General features: G+C 37.1%; 2 protein-coding genes across 4 annotated transcripts; both read right to left on the bottom strand.

Annotated features, from left to right (window-relative positions):
- Positions 1-1,264: 1,264 nt before the first annotated feature.
- LOC128021951 (stonustoxin subunit alpha-like) lies at positions 1,265-4,340 on the bottom strand. Its single transcript, XM_052609055.1, has 3 exons — positions 3,444-4,340; positions 2,826-2,873; positions 1,265-2,052 (listed from the first exon to the last, which is right to left on the bottom strand). The coding sequence occupies exons 1-3, from the start codon at positions 3,730-3,732 to the stop codon at positions 1,505-1,507; spliced, it is 885 nt and encodes a 294-aa protein (XP_052465015.1). The 5' UTR covers positions 3,733-4,340; the 3' UTR covers positions 1,265-1,504.
- Positions 4,341-4,473: 133 nt separating this feature from the next.
- Positions 4,474-19,821, bottom strand: LOC128021950 (LIM domain-binding protein 1). Of its 3 annotated transcripts, none has more exons than XM_052609053.1 (10): positions 19,692-19,821; positions 10,414-10,516; positions 9,865-9,909; positions 9,629-9,704; positions 9,326-9,428; positions 8,087-8,382; positions 7,914-7,997; positions 6,618-6,741; positions 6,382-6,530; positions 4,474-6,267 (listed from the first exon to the last, which is right to left on the bottom strand). In XM_052609053.1, exons 1-10 carry the CDS (start codon positions 19,717-19,719, stop codon positions 6,037-6,039), a joined length of 1,239 nt encoding a protein of 412 aa, XP_052465013.1. In that variant the 5' UTR covers positions 19,720-19,821; the 3' UTR covers positions 4,474-6,036. The 3 variants fall into 3 exon arrangements, with proteins under 3 accessions (XP_052465013.1, XP_052465012.1, XP_052465014.1); XM_052609052.1 differs by lacking the exon at positions 19,692-19,821 and adding an exon at positions 15,262-15,411; XM_052609054.1 differs by lacking the exon at positions 19,692-19,821 and adding an exon at positions 13,637-13,877.
- Between the last annotated feature and the right edge of the window lie 1,387 nt (positions 19,822-21,208).

Genomic DNA, 21,208 nt, shown 5'->3' with positions numbered 1-21,208 from the left:
GTTTGACAAACACTTCCTGCTTCGATGTGCCGATCTGAATTAAAAAAAATCTCAAACATGCTCCGAAGTCACGATCTGAATCAACCGAGTCGCGAACATGCTCCGAAGTGCCGATCTGAATCAACCGAGTCGCGAACATGCTCCGAAGTGCCGATCTGAATCAACCGAGTCGCGAACATGCTCCGAAGCGCCGATCTGAATCAACCGAGTCGCGAACATGCTCCGAAGCGCCGATCTGAATCAACCGAGTCGCGAACAGGCTCCGAAGTGCCGATCTGAATCAACGGAGTCGCGAACAGGCTCCGAATTGCCGATCTGAAAACTTCGACCAAAGAATTTAAAAAATAACTCTATTTCTCTAATAACTCTAATAACTCTACAACTCTATGAAAGACTCAGATCACGTATCTAAAAATAAATCGCTATAGTAAAAGAGAAATAATAAGAGGAGTGAAGTTTCCTACCGTTCTGCTGTGTTTGGTCCTCACGCGCGTCTGATGCTCCGCTGCGCGTCTCCGCCCCTCACACGCGCGTTTACAGCGCTAAATTAATCATCTTTGCTAATTATTATACATTTACTTCATTGTCAGCTTCAGGTACTTCATTTATTATTGTTCATTGAACTGTTTGAAACAAAAAAGGTTGTTTTTCAGTAATAATTCTAAATGATCCAAATAAAATATATAAAATAATGGTTTCTATTTTAATATCCTTTAAAATATAATGTATTTCTGTGATGCTCCGCTGTATTTTCAGCATCATTCCTCCAGTCTTCAGTGTCACATGATCTTTAGAAATCATGAAAATATGATGATTTATTATTAGAACTATTAATACCAAATATTATTTTGGAATCTGCAATACTTTTTTCAGGATTCTTCGATGTATAATTTAATTTAATTTTTATTATTAGAATTATCAACAGTTTTGCTGATAAATATTATTTTGGAATCTGCGATACTTTTTTCAGGATTCTTTGATGAATAAAAAGTTAAAATTATAGTTGACGTGGAAATATACTGTTAACAACTGTAAAACCTTATTTGACCCATAATGCATTGCGAATTACAGCTGCATCTTGTAAAATGTTTATACAGTAAAATTCTGTAAAATTATGCTGTAGAAACTACAGCAGTTTTTTACAGTGTATCTCTAATCTAACTTTGAAAGTTTATTACAGATCAGTCAAAATGTTGGTTTTGTGACAACATTTATACAAACATAAATAATCACAGTTCAAAATAAACCTTTAATGTACGCCATCCCATTAATAAAGTTAACACCATTTATTGGATTATATATCTTTAAATAACTTAATCAATATACAAATGATTGATGTGAGAGAGATTCAACACACAAACACTGATCTCTATGAGGATTTCTTACACATTTATTCTTACTGTTATGTCAGTAAGAGTTAATGTGATGAAGAGACTCTATAACATCCCACTGTCACTGATTCATCATGCAGTTCAAAGCATCATGGGTAGAATCTCTCATCAATCTAGAGTTTCACTGATGATCCATAATAATGAACTCTAAACCCAGGATAGAGCGGCTGAGTGAATGTGGTCTGGACTGTGTGGATGAGACTCATTGTGTCAGAGACGCTGTAGAAGGACAGAGTTCCTGCTCTGTGATCCACAAACACTCCTATTCTCCTGACAACATCATCATACACTCCTGTTCTGCTGCGGATGGGCTTCACAGAGACATCCGTCTGTATGTTATTGTGTGTGAATGAGAAACTGTCAGGAAAGCAGATCAAACTCCAGGACTGATCATTACATCCAAACACACACTCATAACCTGCTCCTTTCCTGCTGATGCTCTTATATGACACTGATATACGCACACCTCCTCTCCACTCCATCTCCCAGTAACAGCGTCCACACACACTCTCTCTACACAACACCTGAGGCACAGGATCAAATCTGTCCGGATGACCAGGATGCGACTGATCTGTGTCAGTGAATGTAATCACTCTGTTGTTCTCAGACAGATGGAGGTATTCATTCACTGTGTTCAGATCCAGAGTGAGCTGCTGGGAATCTGATGGAGATCAAACACATAGGAATTATGAATCTTTTCGTGTACTCTTCATGTTCAGTGTATCATACAGGGGTGTACATTTTGTTTAAAAGTTTGGAGGAGACAATAAACATCAAATTTCTCAAGAGCGGTTTTCCCGTGAAATTGGGCTGTTTTATCCCTGGTCACATAGCGACCCCAATAATGTGAATTTTATCCCCTGAAACATGGGGGATGAGACGTGGTTAATTTGGGCTAGATTTGAATAGCAATTGGGAGTGTTTTGTTGTGAACACCTGGCATCCCTTTCCATCAAGAAGGTAACTTTATTATTACTAACATAGCAGACTCATCGGAAAATACACTGGCATCATGTATTAGAGAGAACATAATCACTTTATACAACATTTAAGTGAATAAAAGGCTTACTTACTGGAGATCCACAATTGTTGACATCTATCTTACAGGATTTTGTGTGTGTGTGTGTGTGTGTGTGTGTGTAGGTGACGTAAAAGAGCAAAGCAGATATTTGGACCAAAGCACTTGCGAGACTGAAAATATTTCTAAAGGTTTGTGTTGTTTTACTACTTACACAATTATTTAAAGTATAAAAGTTGTAATTTATAATATACAGCATGGTTTTTAATCATAATTTCAGGGGTAACAAGCCTCAGATGGGGGGGGGGGGGGGTTTACACATATGATCTTATACAGATAAACAGATATCCTGTTCAAATCATCATTTACATCATCAGTTATAAAACTCTTCTTTCTCCTTCTTCTTACTGACTTACACTGTAGGAAGTCGTTCCTGGTCCAGAGATCAATGTTGGTGAATGTGACTGTGGAAATCAACAGACATGAACAGTGTGATTATCATGATCCTGTATCTATTCCTAACATATTTCTAAAGAGATTGGACCTTGAAGTTGGCATTCGTGATGGTGCACTAGGAATTTCTGGGTGGAAATCGGAGAATTTTTATCAAGCTCAGTTCCCGTCACTTGTGGGGTGCCCCAGGGCTCAATTCTAGGTCTAATCTCATTTTCCTTATACTTACTCCCTCTTCGTTTCATTTTTGAGTCCCATAAAGTTACATATCACATTTATGCCAATGACACTGTATTTTCTATTAAAATCAGGTACTGATTCAGTTTCCGCTCTGCTAGCTTGTTTAGAGGACATTATGGCTTGGATGGACAATAATTTCCTTCAATTAAATCAGAAGATTGGGCTCCAACAGGGTCAGGATCCTTAATACTGTTCAAATACTGATATTAAACTACACGAACACATCAGCTTATTCTGTAAACATTCACTGTGTCAAACAATTTAGAAAAATCAATTATTAAGCCTATGTTTTTATTTTTTTTAAGGCAGTTAACAATTTCAGTTTCACTTTAACGTGTTACCTCGCTTGTGTGTCTTCTCTAACTCTTCAGCCAGATAGTTCTGGTTCATCTTTCTCAGGATGTCCACCGTGATCTTCACAGCTTCTTCTGGTCCACAATGCTTTATCATCAGATCCACTGTGTCAGAAGTGTCTACCTTCTCCAGATCAGCTGCTGAAATGCCATAATAATTCTTTAAATACCATTTAAACATCTTCAGTTTATCTGCGTCTAGTTCATCCAGAGCGGCCAGAAGCTGCCCTGAAACAGATGCCATCATCCTCCGGTTCTGATACACGGATGCAATCATCCTTCACGGATTACCTCCTGCAGAACAAGCAGAAAAAGATCTTCAGTTTTACTAATGAGCCCACAAACTATACATCTCGAGAAAAATCTCTGAAACTCCCCCCTGGGAAAACAAGTGAAACTAGTTTTTCAAGAGACACAAAAAGAGTTCTGGGGAAAAATGACAGTCTGTCAAATCTAGATCCAAGATGGCGGATGCAGCAGGTACTGAGATCCCAAAAACGGTGTTCACAGAAATCACCTGTGTCCTATCTAAACAACATCATCCCGTAGCAATGACTCCAGTCATGATGAAGTGCTTCGAGAGGTTAGTCATGCACAACATAAAATCCAGCATCCCCAACACACTTGATCCGCTCCAGTTTGCATAGCATCCAAACCTCTCTACACTTCACTGCCATATAATGCAATAGGTTCAACGACTGATTGGAATATTTTGAGCCAGATTTGAATTGGTATTTCAATTTGGATAGATTTTATGATGGCATTAAAGGCCCTTCTTGCTTTCTCTTTCAGTTCATTCACAGCCAAATTTAGTTTACCAGTTGCACTTATTTTCACTCACACTCTCTCTCTCTCTCTCTTTCTTTTCTTCACACACACACACACTCACAAACCCACTCTCTCTCTCGCACACACACTCTATCATTCACTCTCTGTCACTCTCTCTCTCACTCATTTTCACATTTCTACATTTTTATATATTTAAATAAACTATAAAATCACACAGGCGAAGAAATCCTTAAAGTGAAAATTCATATTTTATTGGTTCCATACATTAATTTAATCAAGGGCAGAAATTAAGAAAACAAAAGTTATATCAAACAAAAGCATCTACAAGATTAAAGGTGGAAAAGATCACCAGTTTGTTTCAATTACAAGTGCAGACCTTTAATCCATTCAGATCGATCCAGCTGCTCGGAAAGAGAGAGAAAACAATCAAATAGTACAAAAACTGAGTTTCAGCAGTATTTGGGGTGTGTGTGTGTGTGTGTGTGTGTGTGAAACAAAACCACTAACATGTTAATTAAACATGACTAGCTGATCACAGTTTGTCTCCATTAAACAAACGAAGAAACAGACTGATAGAAAACAAACACTGAATCTGTTTAAAGCGTCTTCAGAAACAGATTTCGATCAGGCAACAAACACAACGCCCCTGATTTCAATTCATCAGTCGAACGCATATTAAAAAGATAATCAAGAGGGGGAAGGACGAGGTTGGTGTGTTTTCATTTTTTACACGTTAGATCAGAATGGCTTTATGTAACTCTAAGGAGGAATACATCTCAATACAGTTATACACAACTCTGCTACTACCTTAAATATACAAGCACAAGTACACGAAAACCAACTCTCTGTTAAACAGAAGACAAACCAACAGAATCTGAGGCTTCAACTCTTTAAGGACCTCCACGGTTCTCTTACTCCTTGGTTTGCAGCTTTCAACATCGGTAAAAAAAAAAAGAAGAAAAAAAATAAACATTCTAGGGAAATAGAAGCTGGTATAAAACACGGATAAAACGCTCTTCATGTGATATTAAACATCCTCCAGCGATCAGAGGAAGATGCGAGACTGTCGACATTTCAGTCCAGAAATCAGACAATGACATCTTGCTGAAAGAAAATAACCATTAGATTATTGTGTTGTTGTTTGCATTAAAATGATGATTAAACATTTCCCCGCATCTCATTACTGTAACGCAAATCAAAGAGATCGGTAGTGTTTAGACTTTTGCTGATTTATTTATACATATTTTTTAATCTCTCATTGTAACGCAGTCACAAAACTATGGAAGCTTGATTCTTTTCTTTTTTTTCTTGCAATGCTGACTTTTCTCAGAATTGAGATCATACTCATAATTGTGAGTTTATATCACCAAATCTGAGAAAACAGTCAAAATTGATGAAAAGTTGTTGTTTTTTTTCCAAGTGGCAGAAACAAGCTTCCATTAAAACACTATTAAATTAAAATATATATATATATATTTTCCTCATGCAATATGTCATTTCTTGTGAGTGTAACGGGAGCTGGATGTGTCTTGGTCTTGTTGGTGTTTTACGTGCTTCATCTGAACTATGCACAGGCTCCTCATAAATCACCAACAAAACCAGGAGCGTTGAATAAAAACTGTCCTGTGACGAGTAAACGCTGTCACGCTCATCTCTGGTCTCCGGGGTCACTTCCTCTGCTGACAGGAAGACCAGCTACTGCAGGTAGATGAATGAGTCGACCGCACCTCTTTCTTCCCATTGGATGCTGACGCTCCCTGGCTCCGCCCCCGGCTCCGCCCCCGTCCGAGTCTCACTGAGACGGCTGTGAGGTGGGGTTGTCGTTCTTTCCCTCCTGGCTGGACGGAGGCTTGTTGTTCCAGGGGCTGTTGGCTCCCAGCGCGGGCGAGTTGTTAAAGCTGTCCTCGTCGTCGATGCCGTTAGCCGCGTCGAACTGTGTGTTCTCCAGCCGCGTGATCAGACGCTCGTCCTCGTCCCCGAACTCTCCTCCCATCAGCGTGGGCTCGCCCACCACCATCACATCCTGAGCCATCAGAAACACACCATTAGTGTTACTTCAGTTAACCCTGACCGGCGGGTGTGTGCTGCTTCAGTAAACTGACTGTAGCGTGATGATGACGTGTGATTGGCTACTCACCGGGACCTGACTGGACAGCGGGAAGCTGTTTGCTGGGCTCTTCTTCTTGCTGTTGCTGTTGTTGTTGGAGCCGCCGCCGGCGCTCATGGTGCTGCCGCCCGACATCTTACGCTTCCGTCTCTTACTGGGCGCTTGTCTGGCCGGCTCCGCTGCGGACACACACACACACACATGAGCTCACACACACACTACACAGACACCAGCTGAGTCTCTGAGACACACGAGCGTCTCCTGACCTGGAGGAGCCACCATCCTCTGCCACTTCTGGAACAGACACGTCTTCAGACAGTCTCGGGGACTCAGACTGTACGTCTTGTGTCTGGACATCAGCTCCTGCATGGGCTCCAGGATCACACACAACTGAGACAGAGACGCACAACAACACAAGACAGTTACCGATAGGGCTCTCTGATGTGCCGAATGATATAATTCATCACACATCAATTTGGGCTGAGAAAAGATCATTTAAAACAGTTACTGTCTTAAGTTAGAAAAGCACTGAATAAAAAAAAAAAAAGTATCTTTAGAAATAAATATTGTTGAAGCTACAATGAAGACTTTACATTATTTCCAGAAGCTGCATCTGAAGTGGCTCAGAGAGAGTTGAACCTGAATCTAAATTGTGTAGAAAATGCTGAAATTAATGGGTTTTAAATGGACTTTAGTAGATTTTAAAAATGTACTCGGTTTAATGAACAAGTCATTCATTCAACTCATTTGGTCCAAAACAAAACAAGTGATTGGATCCATGAATGAGTCCCTGAATCGACTCATTTGATTCCTTTAAACACCCGATTCATTCCGAAATGAAGCAAGTGACTCTTTATGCACGAGTCACTGAATCATTTACTCATTTGATTCCTTTATACACCCGATTCATTCCGAAATGAAGCAAGTAACTGTCTTTATGAACGAGTCACTGAATCATTGACTCATTTGATTTGTTCAGAGAGAATCTGTGCATGGCAGTGAAGCCACACAACTGACAACAGTTGTGGTCAAGTTAGTGGTCAATAAGTAATTAAATATTTATAATATGTACCTACTCAAGAGAGTATGTGATTTCAGACACAGCTACTGTCTTCATGAACGAGTCACTGAATTGTCGACTCACTTGATTCCTTTAAACAGCTGATTCATTCAGAAATGAAGCAAGTGACTATAAATGAGTCACTGAATCATTGACTCACTGAATTCATTAAAAAAAAATGGATTTGTTCACAGCAACAACAGACAATAGTGTGTTTAAACACAACATTAACTCCTTGTTTATTGAACTCTTGTATCAAATCAATATGCAGATATTGGGGAAAAGCAGCACTTTTGCTGATGTGATATTGCTAAACTATATCATATGATATTGAATTCTGCTTCATCACACAGTCAGTCGTCCTATGTCAAATCATTTTAACACATTATTTTTTCCATAATTATATCACACCAAATTAAGATGTTGAATTGACAGCCCTAGTTACTAATCAGCTGAATGAAAGCTGTAGATGTCGTCTCAGTGTGGTGTTGTGTGTTCGTACTCGGAGGTAGTTGAGGGTGGAGTTTGACAGGCCGCATCTGGTGATGTTTTTGGACAGCTGATCCAACATCTGCGGGTCCTGAGCCTGAGACGGACACAAAAATCACAGCATCATCAGGAGTGAAACACCAGCTAGAAGAACCAACACTGTGAGACGCAGGAAGAGGAACGTACATGCATGGCCAGGATGCTCCGGGGGATGAGCTCTCTGTGCTGCCGGATGCTGAAATGCCACGTCTTTATTCTCATCATGTCATCGAACATGAACTCCAGGTACAGACGGCCCTCCACACACACCTGTGTGAACATGGGCTTGCCGTTCTGCGTGACCATCGTACACTGATCACAGTCCAGAGACACAAAGTTGCTGTGGAAGGACTCTTTAGGATGCTTGAGAATGTAGTAGAGCTCAGTGGCGCCGCCTTCAAACACACTCCTGAAGTAACGAGGAATCAGCGTCCGGCCGATCGCTGGGAGACACAAGAAGGACAAATATTCAGTTCTGGTGTTATTTCTTGAAAATCTGTGACTAAATAAGAAGTGTTGACCGTTTATGTGCTATTTAGTGCTGGTGCTAAGGTGGGAAAAAGATCAGCTGCAAGCTTCAAATCAAATAAGTTAACACTCTCCATCCAATTCTGAAAAAGCCTAATTTAGATCCAACAGTGCCGACTAATTTTATGCCGGTCTCAAATATTTAATGTCTTAAAGTTTAGAGAAAATAGTGTTTCACCAACTACAGAGCTTTCTGCTTAATAACAATATTTTCTAAGTGTTACAATTGGGTTTATGCTATCAGTTTTACATCGGATGCAGCACCTGTTATGCGTGGTGTCCCTCAAGGCTCTATTCTAGCTCCGATTTTATTCTCCTTGTATATGCTTACCCTGGAGGTTGATCTTTAAGAAACATGGTATCTCCTATCACTATTACGAGGATAAACCCAAATCTATCTGCATCTGGGATCATATAACATGGGTTTGGATACTCTGTGGACTTATCTAGCAGATGTTATGGCATCGATATCCTTAAAATTTTCTCACCTCAAAGAAGGCAAAACTGAGATTATAGCTTTTGAACCTTCTTGGCTAAAATTTTGGCCATTTGTCTTACTGTGTGAAACCACTTGTGAAGCATTTGGGTGTGTATCTTGATAGTGCTCTCAAATTTGACAAACAGATTTGTACGGTAGTCAAAACCATTTTTTTCCCATCTCAGAGTCTTAACTAAAGTAAAACCATTTCTTATTTTTTAGGACTTATATTTCAACAAGGCTTGATCATTGTAGTTCCCATGAATCAAGCAGCTCTTAAATCATCTCTATATGTGTTAACTGTTTCAAAGTAAACCCTGCACTGAACAGAAAACTTGCAATCAGATCTCTGGATATAACTCTTGATACGTAAAACTCACTGTATCGCTTAGGACCGTCCTCCAGACAAAACGTGATGGTGAGCATAGCATCATCCTCAAAGAATTCAGTAGTAAAAGCATCCCACCACAGATTATCACACTCCTGAGAGAGAAAAACAGTATGAGATATCTCTCTGATATCATTCAGCCAGCTGAAGCTGATAGATGTTTCTGTGCTACCATTATAGGGTTTATGTCAGACATATGAAAAGCATCTTAAATTATTAAAATGTTTAAAGCGCTGATAGTTAAGACTGAGAAACACAGAGCGATAAATGTAAACAGAAAAGCAGATCGCCTCACCTCTGTCCAGTTCTGAAGCCGCTTGTTGAGCTCAAATATCCTGTAGTCTGTCTGATTCCCATAAGGTGTGTGTCTCCTGAGAAACAAAGACTGTTTTAACCCTCAGACACACACGGAGACCTCACGAACTCTACATACACTAATAGAATCAATCATATCTCATATTTGATATGCAAGGTCTCTAAATGATTGACATGATCAAACTCTGCTATCATACTCCAATGTGAATGTCTCACCCGATGCCCGGCTCCAGGTATGTGGGGGGATACATGGGTGTCGGACTGCAGGAACAACCACAAAAAAATCATGTCAAACCTCATGAAGTTCAATAACATGCTTTATACACGCCATAAAACAGACTAACACAAACACACACATGCAGTTCTCTGCCTGTAGGCACCATCACAGACAGGAAGAGAGTCGTTTTCTGCATTTATCAGTGTGCCACAGCAGATATGACACCCACTCAACTGCACTGTCCTGCCACAAGGGAAGCCCCTCCCACTTCCTGGACGCTGTCCAGTTCTAAACACACTGTGAACACGAGTGCTTCCTGCTCCGCTATCTAACAGAAACATGCCCTGACTGCTGATGCTGTCCTCACAGACGCCTACAGGAGCTCAGCATCCCAACTACTGACTGATCTGAAACACTCTCATGCACATCATTAAATATTCCTTATGGATCGTTTTTAGCACTGTGTACTTAAGAGTTGATTCTGAGCTCATACGGGTGATCCCGCTTCTGGTTTCTGCTGTGAATGACACTGAAACAGACGCACTCACCCCAGGTCTCGGTCCAGCATGGTGCCGGGGTGGAAGGGGGGGAAAGCGCTTCCGTTGGGGGGCTCCTTTGGGGAGTACAGCTTGAACGACTTGGAGGAACAGCCTGAGCGCGGAGAGAAAGAGAGATGCACGTTCAGCGGTGATTCAACAACAGAATGCATTAGTTTGACAGAATCACAAAGGCTGCGTTTATATGAACAAAAATAGAGTTTAAAAATTAGAAATATTAATGTAACGTAAATCATCTGTTTTCTGTGTGAATCTGTGTTAAAGTGTAATGTATTTCTGTATTTTCAGCATCATTCCTCCAGTCTTCAGTGTCACATGATCTTCAGAAATCAGAATAATATGATGATTTACTGCTCGAGACACATTTCTGATTATTATCAATGTTGAACACAGTTGTGCTGCTCAATATTTCTGGATATTTCAGATTTTGCATTGAATTTTGTGAAAGAGTGCATGTATAGTGTGTGTGTGTGTGACCGTCTCACACACTCGAGCAGTAAAAGCCCTGCATAAACAGAACACGGGGGCAAAGGTCAGCCACACCCCTCCCTCTCTCCATCCCGCCAATTAAACACATCTATAACACGATGCATTCAGCCACAATGAGGTCACGACCCCTGTCGTCGCGGGAACAGCTCCGACTCATAATGACTTGCAAATAAATCTGAGAGCCGTCAACGACACGACGCATCGTAAAATGAAGACTCTAATTGAATTACACTAACAATACGGCTGATAAACCCACCGGAGCGACCTCTAAAAGACCGTACGGGAGGACAACCACGAGAGTTTTCATGAGAGACAACAGAACGTCAGTCCAAACCTCGATCTGAAAACAGACACATCGCACGTCTCGGCATCAGAGCACATCCTTCATTAAACATTCATCAGTCTTTGAGCAATTAAATATTCACTGGACACAAGTTAGTCCTGTTCACAGACACAAATCCATCTCACAACAGCACTGCACTTATCAATATTACACGGGAAACACGCAGCACTTCTGTACGTCTGATGAAGGCTTTCTAAGAACGAGCCTGGACAATGTGAGTAATAATAAACAGAAGAGGTCAATATAGGTCTCCTAATGTACATGTCTTGTATTAGCAACACCTCAAAGCTTGAAAACTACAACTTTTCAATTCAGTTTCCAAATAAACAATAGCTTTAGAAGATCTTCTAATCGCACTGCTCTTCGGTATCTTTTACCATAACTACAGAAGCACAATATCAGAAGACAGAAGTCTTGTTTTAGGAAAAATAACGTCAAAATGCATGACTCTGGTTATTTATCAATGGTTTTATGAAGAGCAGCAAGACTAATTCGACCATGCATGTGTATAAATCTGAAATTAATAGCATTAAAGACGATCTAGAGTATGAAATGTTTATTCGTGGGCGAAAAAGCTTTAAAAATGTATCTGAAATACCACAAATAAATCAGTTTACTTGTGAAATAAACTGAATGAGATGGTCTTCTTTGTGAAATAACAGCAGACTGATAAAAAAAAGTTAAGTTTCTGATAAAAAAAAAAAGCAAAACAAGTTTTTATACTCAATTGCATCTTAATTTAACACTTACATCTCAAGTAAATGCACCTTGATTTCAGAATGTTTAGATATTTATACTGAGATTTTTGCAGTGTGTTCAACACTTAACATCACGACTACCAATTTAAGACTTTCTGCTGTTTTATTTTAAGACCTTTTCAGGTTTAATCCGTGTCTTTAAGACCCACAAAAACCTTTACAGTTCACAGATCAGCAACACGCACAGATTTCATAATATTTCAGATTTATTATCAGACTTAAACATCGAACCGACGCAAAGCAGGAAGCATGCAAAACGAAATCAGCCCGTCCAGTCATTTAGTAAGTATTAGATCTTAAGAGCGTCCCATTAAGAGATATCATTCAACGGCTGCTTAATGACTTTCTAAATCAAATCAGACAACAAACTCAAACTTCCCGTTCTTTCTTGAGTGCATACAGGACAGACGTCATACAGATCACATACACACGCGTGTTGGTGTAAGGGCTAATGGTCCATCGCATGTGAAAGAGGGAAACGATGATCATATGATTGACTAATGACTGTTTTCACCACAACACCCTCGAGATGATGCTGATGGCTTCCAGTAAATGGAAACGACTGCGAATCAAGAGGAAAAACACTTTACAGAGTGAAAGCGTGTGCTGATACAGGAATATTGGACTCCTATTATAAGAACAGAAACAAAAAAGCACAGATTTCTCCAATAAACATGTGGAAATGCACGACTCTGGTTGTCTATCAATGGTTTTATGAAACAAAGCAAGACAAATTAAAACCATGCATGTGTTTATACATTTTTAAAGATGATTTAGTAGGCTTTAAGTAGCTGATGTAGTTTAAAATGTGTATTTTTAGGCTGAGAAACATGCATCTGGAAAAACAATAAATAAAAAGGCAGTTTACTTGGGAAACAAACACAATAAGACTCTTTTCTGTGTGAAATGCACAGCAGATTGATCCAAATGAAGCTTGTTTATTATTAAAGCATGAATAAATCGGCTGATGAATCTATTTAATGAGAAATAAAAACAATGCTGATGGCTTCCAGTGAATGGAAATGAAAACAGAGTGAAAGTGTGTGCTGATACAGGAATATCGGACTCTTATCAGAACAGAAACAAAGCAGATTTCTCCAAATAGCGTCAAGTTTTAAGAAATGCAGCAATACACATTAAACCGTGCTTGTGTATAAATCAGAAATAAAGTTTAAATAAATACAGATTTTAAAATCAAAACTAGTTTATTCATGCGCTGAAAAAAAGTATATCTGAAATACAAGAACTATATCCTCGTGAAATAAACCGAATCTGAGACCCTTGAGCTCATCTGAGCGGATCAGTCAGTATCTCACACACATATATTCACTAACTCAACACGTTTACAGAGAAATCTGAGTCTGAGAGACTTTAAGAAGCCTAGAGTGTAGTGAAACTGTTTTATAGACTGAACGAGCTCGAGTGTTGATCTCTGCTGAGGCCCGAGGCTAACATTACATGCTAATGCTAGCGGCGCGATAAAACCGTTGAAACAAAACACCAAAACAAGATCCGAGAAAAGCGCCAAACCCGTCAAAATAAAAGTCGACAATGAAATTGAAACAAACCCCATCAGTGACGTTAAATAACGGCGTGTAATTAAAAAAAAAACCCTCAGTTTTACCTGAAACACTGCTGACCGGAGGACCGAGCGACTCCACACGGGCTTTATGAGGATCCCGGGACGCGGAGAATCACGAGAATCGGTGTGAAATCATGGGAAACGGCGGTTAATGAATGAAGAATCGTCCGGTGTACGTTAAGACGCGCAGGTCCCGCGGCGCTCGTGCTCGACGAACCGCCTCAAGAGTCTTTGTGTTCACGCGCAGAGCGAACAATAGACGCGCGCAGGCCTGAGTGATGCTCTCTCTCTCTCTCTCTCTCTCTCTCTCTCTCTCTCTCTCTCTCTCTCTCTCTCTCTCTCTCTCTCTATTTACAGTATATCTTATGCCTTGATAAATGTATACTTTATATGATGTATCTATATAGTATTACACTAAGATGCAAAATAATGAATAAAAAAATTTGATAAATTAATAATATAATATAATATTATTTTATAGAAAAAGAGAGCAGGAAATAGTATTAAATAAAATAAGGTGCAAAAAAAAAATATGATAACAATAATAAAATGTAATTATATTTATAAAAAAAATTGTGTATAGTATTCAAATAATGTGTTAATAAATTGAATAATGGATATAAATAAAAAAATATATAATTTTTAATTTCTACATAGTTATATGTTTATAATATATAAACAGAATTCAAATAAGGTGCAAAATAATGAATGTAAGATAAATGAAAAAGATGATATATATATGTGTGTGTATATATATATATATATATATATATATATATATATATATATATATATATATATACAGACACACACACATGCACACACATGCACAGACAAATAGTATTAAAATAAGGTGCAAAATAATGATAAAAATAATATTTATAAATATATACATACATTTCTAAATATATATATAATTATATAATTTATACATTTTTAATAATTACTTTGCATCGCATTTTATTACTTTTGTATTCACATTTAATTTTCTTGTCATCACTTGTGTGTATAATGCTCTGGCAATACTCTACAAGCAAAATAATGCTAATAAAGTGCTTTAAACTGAATATATTAAGGACCAGGCAGCTGGATCAATGTTTCTGTATACTGAGCCCCATCTGAATGTCCAGCTCAGCTGAATGTAGTCTGTTCTAAAAGCGTGAGAGAGAGAGAGAGAGAGGTACAGCGCTGTCTCTCTCAGCGAGACACTTTTCACATCTCTGTCTGTCATCACTTCACATAAATCATGACTTACAAATGCATGCATCAACTCAACAGCAGTAAGTGCAGCTTACATTACGATGCAGAGGCCTTTAAAACACATGCATATGCAGCTTTGTTGTTAATTGCCTAAACTCAATATATATCACAATATAAAAGCATTTATAACACCGTAACACACACTTGAGGAGATTAGCATACTTGAGACTGTCAAACCAAATCAATGATTCAGTTACACACGCTAACATCTCAAACATGCATTAGTCCTCTTCATAGTCTGACGAGCGGACGATAAATGACTATTACACTGCTGGGAGTTTCAGATAATCAATTCTGACCCAGGTCGATGGTGAGCCACTTAACACAGAGCTGGATAATCAATGACATCACGCTCCTGCATTACAGACCAAAGAATCAAATAATCCAGAAGAAAGCTCTTTCCTCACCCAGTACGTCCATCATGCTGCGTCTAAACACGGTAAACACACGCGTGTGGATCGGAGTATCTCTGCAGGCCAGGCTGAGGACTATCTGACCCGTCAACAGGAAGTCAAGAGAACACATCTGTCACAGGCTTGATAACAGACGCCCCACTCCGACACCGGCCCCGGATTGTGATAGGGGGTTAAATTCAGGAAAACAATATTAATAATAATAATCTAATATGATTTTGAATTCTGAAAATGTTAATTATAATATTGTAATATTATATAAAAAAATTAAATAGCACATTTTAATAAAAAATGTTTATCTGAAAATGTGAATAATAATAATGTAATATTATATAAAAATAGCACATTTTAATAAAACGTTTAATTCTGACAAAATGAAATAATAATATTGTAATATTATATTAAAAAAAATCAAATAACACATTTTAATAAAATGTTGAATTCTGACAAAATGTGAATAATATTGTAATATTATATAAAAAAATAAAATAGCACATTTTAATAAAAAATTAATTCTGAAAATTTTTAATAATACTATTGTAAAATTATTTAAAAAATAAAAAAGACATTTTTTATAAAATTTGTAATTCTGTAAAATGTGAATAATAATATTGTAATATGTATAATAAAATGGATTCCTATTGAAATCTGGATTTTGACTTTGAAAATAATAATAAACCTTAAGAATGACTATTAATTTGTAAATGTAGTAGTTATTGCACCTATTCTCCATAAGCAGTGAGAATGTGACCCATAATGCACTGCACACACTCATGACAGCTCTAACCAGTCAAGCCCCTCCTCCCTCCTCTGACACAAAGAGGTGGGCGTGGCCCTGTGTTGATTGACAGGTCTCCCGCAGGGCCCTTTAAAGTGCTGATCACAGTGTTTGGATCAGAGGCTCAGGTGTTCAGACTGAGCTCAACAGAGACACCTAGTGCTGAGAGTCAGGAACGACTGACAGAACACTGACTACTGCCAACAAAAAAAATATAATATAATAATAATAATAATAATTAAGTTAAAACCCACTAGATGTATGAAACACCCCAATATATATATATATATATATATAATTCTAAAATTAAAATGGGATGGAAAACAAAAAAATAAAAACATTAATAAAAACTATATTATTTATCTAGACATTTGTGATCACTTTGTAATTCAGCTGTGTATAATCTGAACGATCAATTCACAAACTGAAATAAACAGTCCTGATTAATCAGGCCAAAGAAATTACTTTTTAGAATTTTATTTATTTAAGATTTTTAAGATATATTTTTGTAAAATGGCAAATTTAGCATATAACAAATAATGTTGCATTTTATTCATGCCAAGTCAATTTTGTTACTAATAAAGACATGAAAAATGAAATGAAAATAAAAATGAAATGAAAAATAAAATGTAAGACTTTTAAAAATAAATTAAAAAATAAAAACTCAATTAAAATATTAACAATATTATATTTATTATATTATATTATATTATATTATATTATATTAATGACTATAAAATAAAACTGCAGCTCAATTTTTTGTCACATTTAAAGATGCATTAATTTCCCCAAATTAATTCCAAATCAATTAATATAAAACAGACCATGCAAGATAAATGTTATAAAACAAATAAATCATGGTGAATTATGACTTAATAAAATGTCAAATAGATGATGTCTTTATGCTGAACTGTGTTTTAGAGACTTGTCAAGAAAACCAGACGGTTTGATGAGTCTAATAACACGACAGCGCTCGGTGAAGGATCACGGTGTGTGTGTGTGTGTGTGTGTGTGTGTGTGTCTGGGGCTGATGGGTAACGTCACATCGCTCTGATGCTGCACAGGAAGACATTTTGTTCCAGATCTGTGGCATTGTGCAGGAGACAGCAGAAACAGCCTGACCAATGACAGATCAGCGTGCCCGACACACACACACACACACACACACACACACCTCCTCTCTGTCTGGCTGCGGTTGTGTTTTCACGGCACTCTGCTTTAACTGGTTTCCCTCTAATCAAGCAGATCATGTGACTCAGACAGAGAGGACAGAGCACGAGACAAACTCAGTGTTCAGTGTCACAGACGTATATCTGGAGAAATACACAACAACACACTGTATGAGACACAATTATACATTTCTCTTTTATGACAAAAATCATAAGGACATTAAGTAAAGATCATGTTTCATGAAGATATTTAGTACGTCTCCTACCGTAAATATATAAAAACTTCATGTTTGATTAGTGATATGCATTGTTAATAATTCATTTGAACAACTTTAAAGATGATTTCCTCAATATTCAGATGTTTTTGCTCCCTCAGATTCCAGATTTTCAGATAGTTGTATCTCAGACAGATATTGTCCTCCGAACAAACCACACATCACTGAGAGATCATTTATTCAGCTTCAGATGATGCGTTAATCTTAGATTCAGACAGATTGACACTTAAGCACTTAATGCAATTTATAACGTAATGAATGTAACTATATTACTGATAATATGAGTAATTTATATTGTAATAGTAATTTATAAATCGCACTTTAATATTACAGTATTACACAAAAAGAGGCAGAAATATTTTTATAATATTTATTATATTTTATCCACCTTATTTCATCAGAGAAGATATTTCAATAAAGGTAATTTTTTTGATGATAAATAATGATGTGCACAGATATATAATTTATAATTTTTTATAAATAGAAGGAATATATATATTCTGCATAAAAAAAATATAAAATCTAATTCCTGGATGATCAGTCTTAAGAAATTATTTATTTGAATATATATATTTATTTTTACAATTTTTAATAATAGATATTTCTTTTCAAGTTGAAAATTCAGTGTATAATAATAATAATAGAAAATGTTTTTTATACATTTTATTATACATATAAAATTTTATTTCTTGGTGACTTTTAGTCTAGAAATTGTATGAGTTGATTTAAACAGAGACTGTTATGATCGTGTGGAATATGATGCTTAACTCAATCAATGTCTGATATAAGACGCATCAAAAAAAGTCATCAGTGTGTTTGCTGAAAGTCACACACACACACACACACACACACTCTCTCTCTCTCACACACACACACTGTTATTGTGGACTTCAGTGTGTAATGACGTCTGTGTGTTCAACAGTTTTCAAGCCAAACAGTTTTAAAAAACTTTAAGAATAAAAACTTTAAGATAAACTAGTAAACACATGCAAATATTGGGTAAATATTTATTACAAGAGATGAACCATATATTTATGGTATTACATATTTTTGTAAAATAATATATAACCATATTTAAATAATATTTTAGGTATTAAATGCATCTTGCTTATGTTAATAAGCCAATAAACTGATGCAAATACTGGATGTAATATTTAATGTTTAACTAGATTTTAGACTATTTTCTATCCATTTTTTTTATAGTAAATGCACTGTAATATTATATATAAAACATATCATGTTAATAAACTAATGAGGACATGCAAATATTAGTTAACATCCTTTATTTTTGATTAGAAGTGAACTATTTTCTGTCAATGTTTTTAGTATTAGAAGCATAATGTTATACTATATAATTATAAAACCGAGAGTTCCGCTCCTTGATTCTGATTGGCTGAGCTGCTCCTTGATTCTGATTGGCTGAGCCGCGTTCGAAGCTGTTGTGAATTACGCTACAAAGTAACACACACCTTTGTTTACTTCTGTGTGTTGCTCGGCAACCACTTTGTAGGAACCTCAACTGTTTCTGAGGAGCTACATTGTTTAGTGGAAGAAACTGTTTTTATACTTTATTTGCTCTGTTTTATTTTTTGAAACCTTACTGTGTATATGGAATAAGTTTTATAAAAGCATTAATCCCAGTGAAGCCGTGATTTACACTGAATTTATAACCGCCCCTAAGCTGTTCACTGTAAACCATGACCTTAACATATACAGTAGTTGGACAATGTAGTGTTAATATATTAATAAGAACATGCACATTTTGAGTTGTTGGCGTCGAATGCATTGTGCTATCCAAACACTTGTTGATTTTCTGTCTGTCTAACAAACACACTCACAAATATCTGTTCTCATCCGCTGAGAAACTACAACACAAACACACGACTCAATCATGAAACGTCTGAGATGAGACAGAAAACACGTCTGATGCTGTGTGTGTCGAGTTTAAAACACAGCGTGACCTTTCATCAAGCCACTTCACTAACTCCCGCTCCTCCTCTGATTTATCTGAGGGTCTCAGCTTTAAAAGCAGCAGATCTGCCGTCTAACACAACAGAGATCTAGGCCACGAAACGCTGTAAATGTCAGCGACGCAAACCAGCTGTTGGAGCAGATGAAAAGTCAGACGTCAGGAGACGGGCAGCCATGTTTCTGCACATCTAACCTCAGCGTGTGTCACTGCAGAGAAAGCCTGGAGCTTACCGGGACACGCACAGCCTCCCACCGACATCTTCTCACATCCCCGTCACCGAACGCTGGAACAGAGGCGAAGAGATCCTCCCGCTGCTGCTGCTGCTGCTCACATGGGCGTCTGATCCACACACACACACACACACACACACACACAGCGGCACGGAGAGACAGAGAGGGAGGAGAGAGTGGAAACAGACAGAGAGAGAGAGAGAGAGAGAGAGAGAGAGAGAGAGAGAGAGAGAGAGGGGTTAGAAAAGAGCAGGCACAAAGGAATGAGAGCAGAGTGAGTCACAGAAGCATAAGAAGCGTGTGCATCATTATCATCACCAAGCATCGAATCAATCCTTTCCATTCTTTAGATGCTAAAGACCCCAAATATGATCCCCCCATCTTAAAATGTGAAGGGCATCTTTATAGTTTCTTGTATGAAGATCCAAAGACATCATGAAAAAAATATCTACAATATTATTGGGAAACATATTGAAGGTTGTATTATATTACTGCTGTGATTTTATGTATTTGTTTGTTTGATCAAAATGTAATAATTTATTATTATTTTTTATTATATTATTTTTATTTCATTATTTATTTGTTTATTTTAAGCTATTACATTTTGGGGTTCATTATTTAATAACTACTAATTATTTATTTTAATAATTGAATTATTTAAATTTAACTGATTAATTTGTAATGATGTTTTATTATTTAATTATTTATAATTTTGTATTTACATAGTTTTATCTAATTCTCATGTACTTGTTTTTTTATAATTTATTAATGATGAATGTATATGTATTATTTATTTATCTTGTTATTATATTATCTATTTTATTTATTTGTTATATTTTTTATTTGTCATATTTAATGACTTATTTATTTTTATTATTTAATTGTTTATTAAAAATAATAACTTTTTTATTAAAAAAAATATTTGGTTTTATTTGTTAAAATTATAGATTTATTTTTTATATTTATTTAAAATGTTTTATACATTTATTTAATAACTTTTTTTTTTTTTTTTTTACACCATTTTTGTCACGGTAGGAAATCCAGTGTTTCCTCCGTGTCATGTTTTGTGATTGTTTTTGTACTTACGTTGTCTCCATGTGCTCGTTTAGTTGATTGTCATCACCTGGGTGTTGATTGTCTCGCTCCAGCTGATCTTCATCACACCTCAGCTACTTATACTCACCTCGCTCTCTCTCTGTTGTCAGATCCTCTCTCATGTCTCCGTGTCCTAGTTGGATTACCGTCTTCCGTGTTCGTGTGCTGGATTGGATTCGTGTTGTCGTCCTCGTGTCAGTGTTCCGGTCTGTTCCTGGTTTCAACCATTGACCTCCTTCACCTGCACCATCGACTTCACCATCCAGCTCTTCTCACGCCACCGTAGACCTTCCTTGCCATTGCCAACATTCTGGACTCTCTTTCTAATAAACATCATCTGATTGCCTGCAATTGCTTCCTCCTCTTTTACCTGTCGTTACAGTAGGATCTGACCATCATGGAAGCAGCAGGCGATCGCTCCC

Source organism: Carassius gibelio, chromosome A11 (genome assembly GCF_023724105.1).
Source record: "Carassius gibelio isolate Cgi1373 ecotype wild population from Czech Republic chromosome A11, carGib1.2-hapl.c, whole genome shotgun sequence".
In the NCBI taxonomy this organism is placed as follows: domain Eukaryota; kingdom Metazoa; phylum Chordata; class Actinopteri; order Cypriniformes; family Cyprinidae; genus Carassius; species Carassius gibelio.
This window is presented reverse-complemented; position numbering and strand designations above follow the sequence as displayed.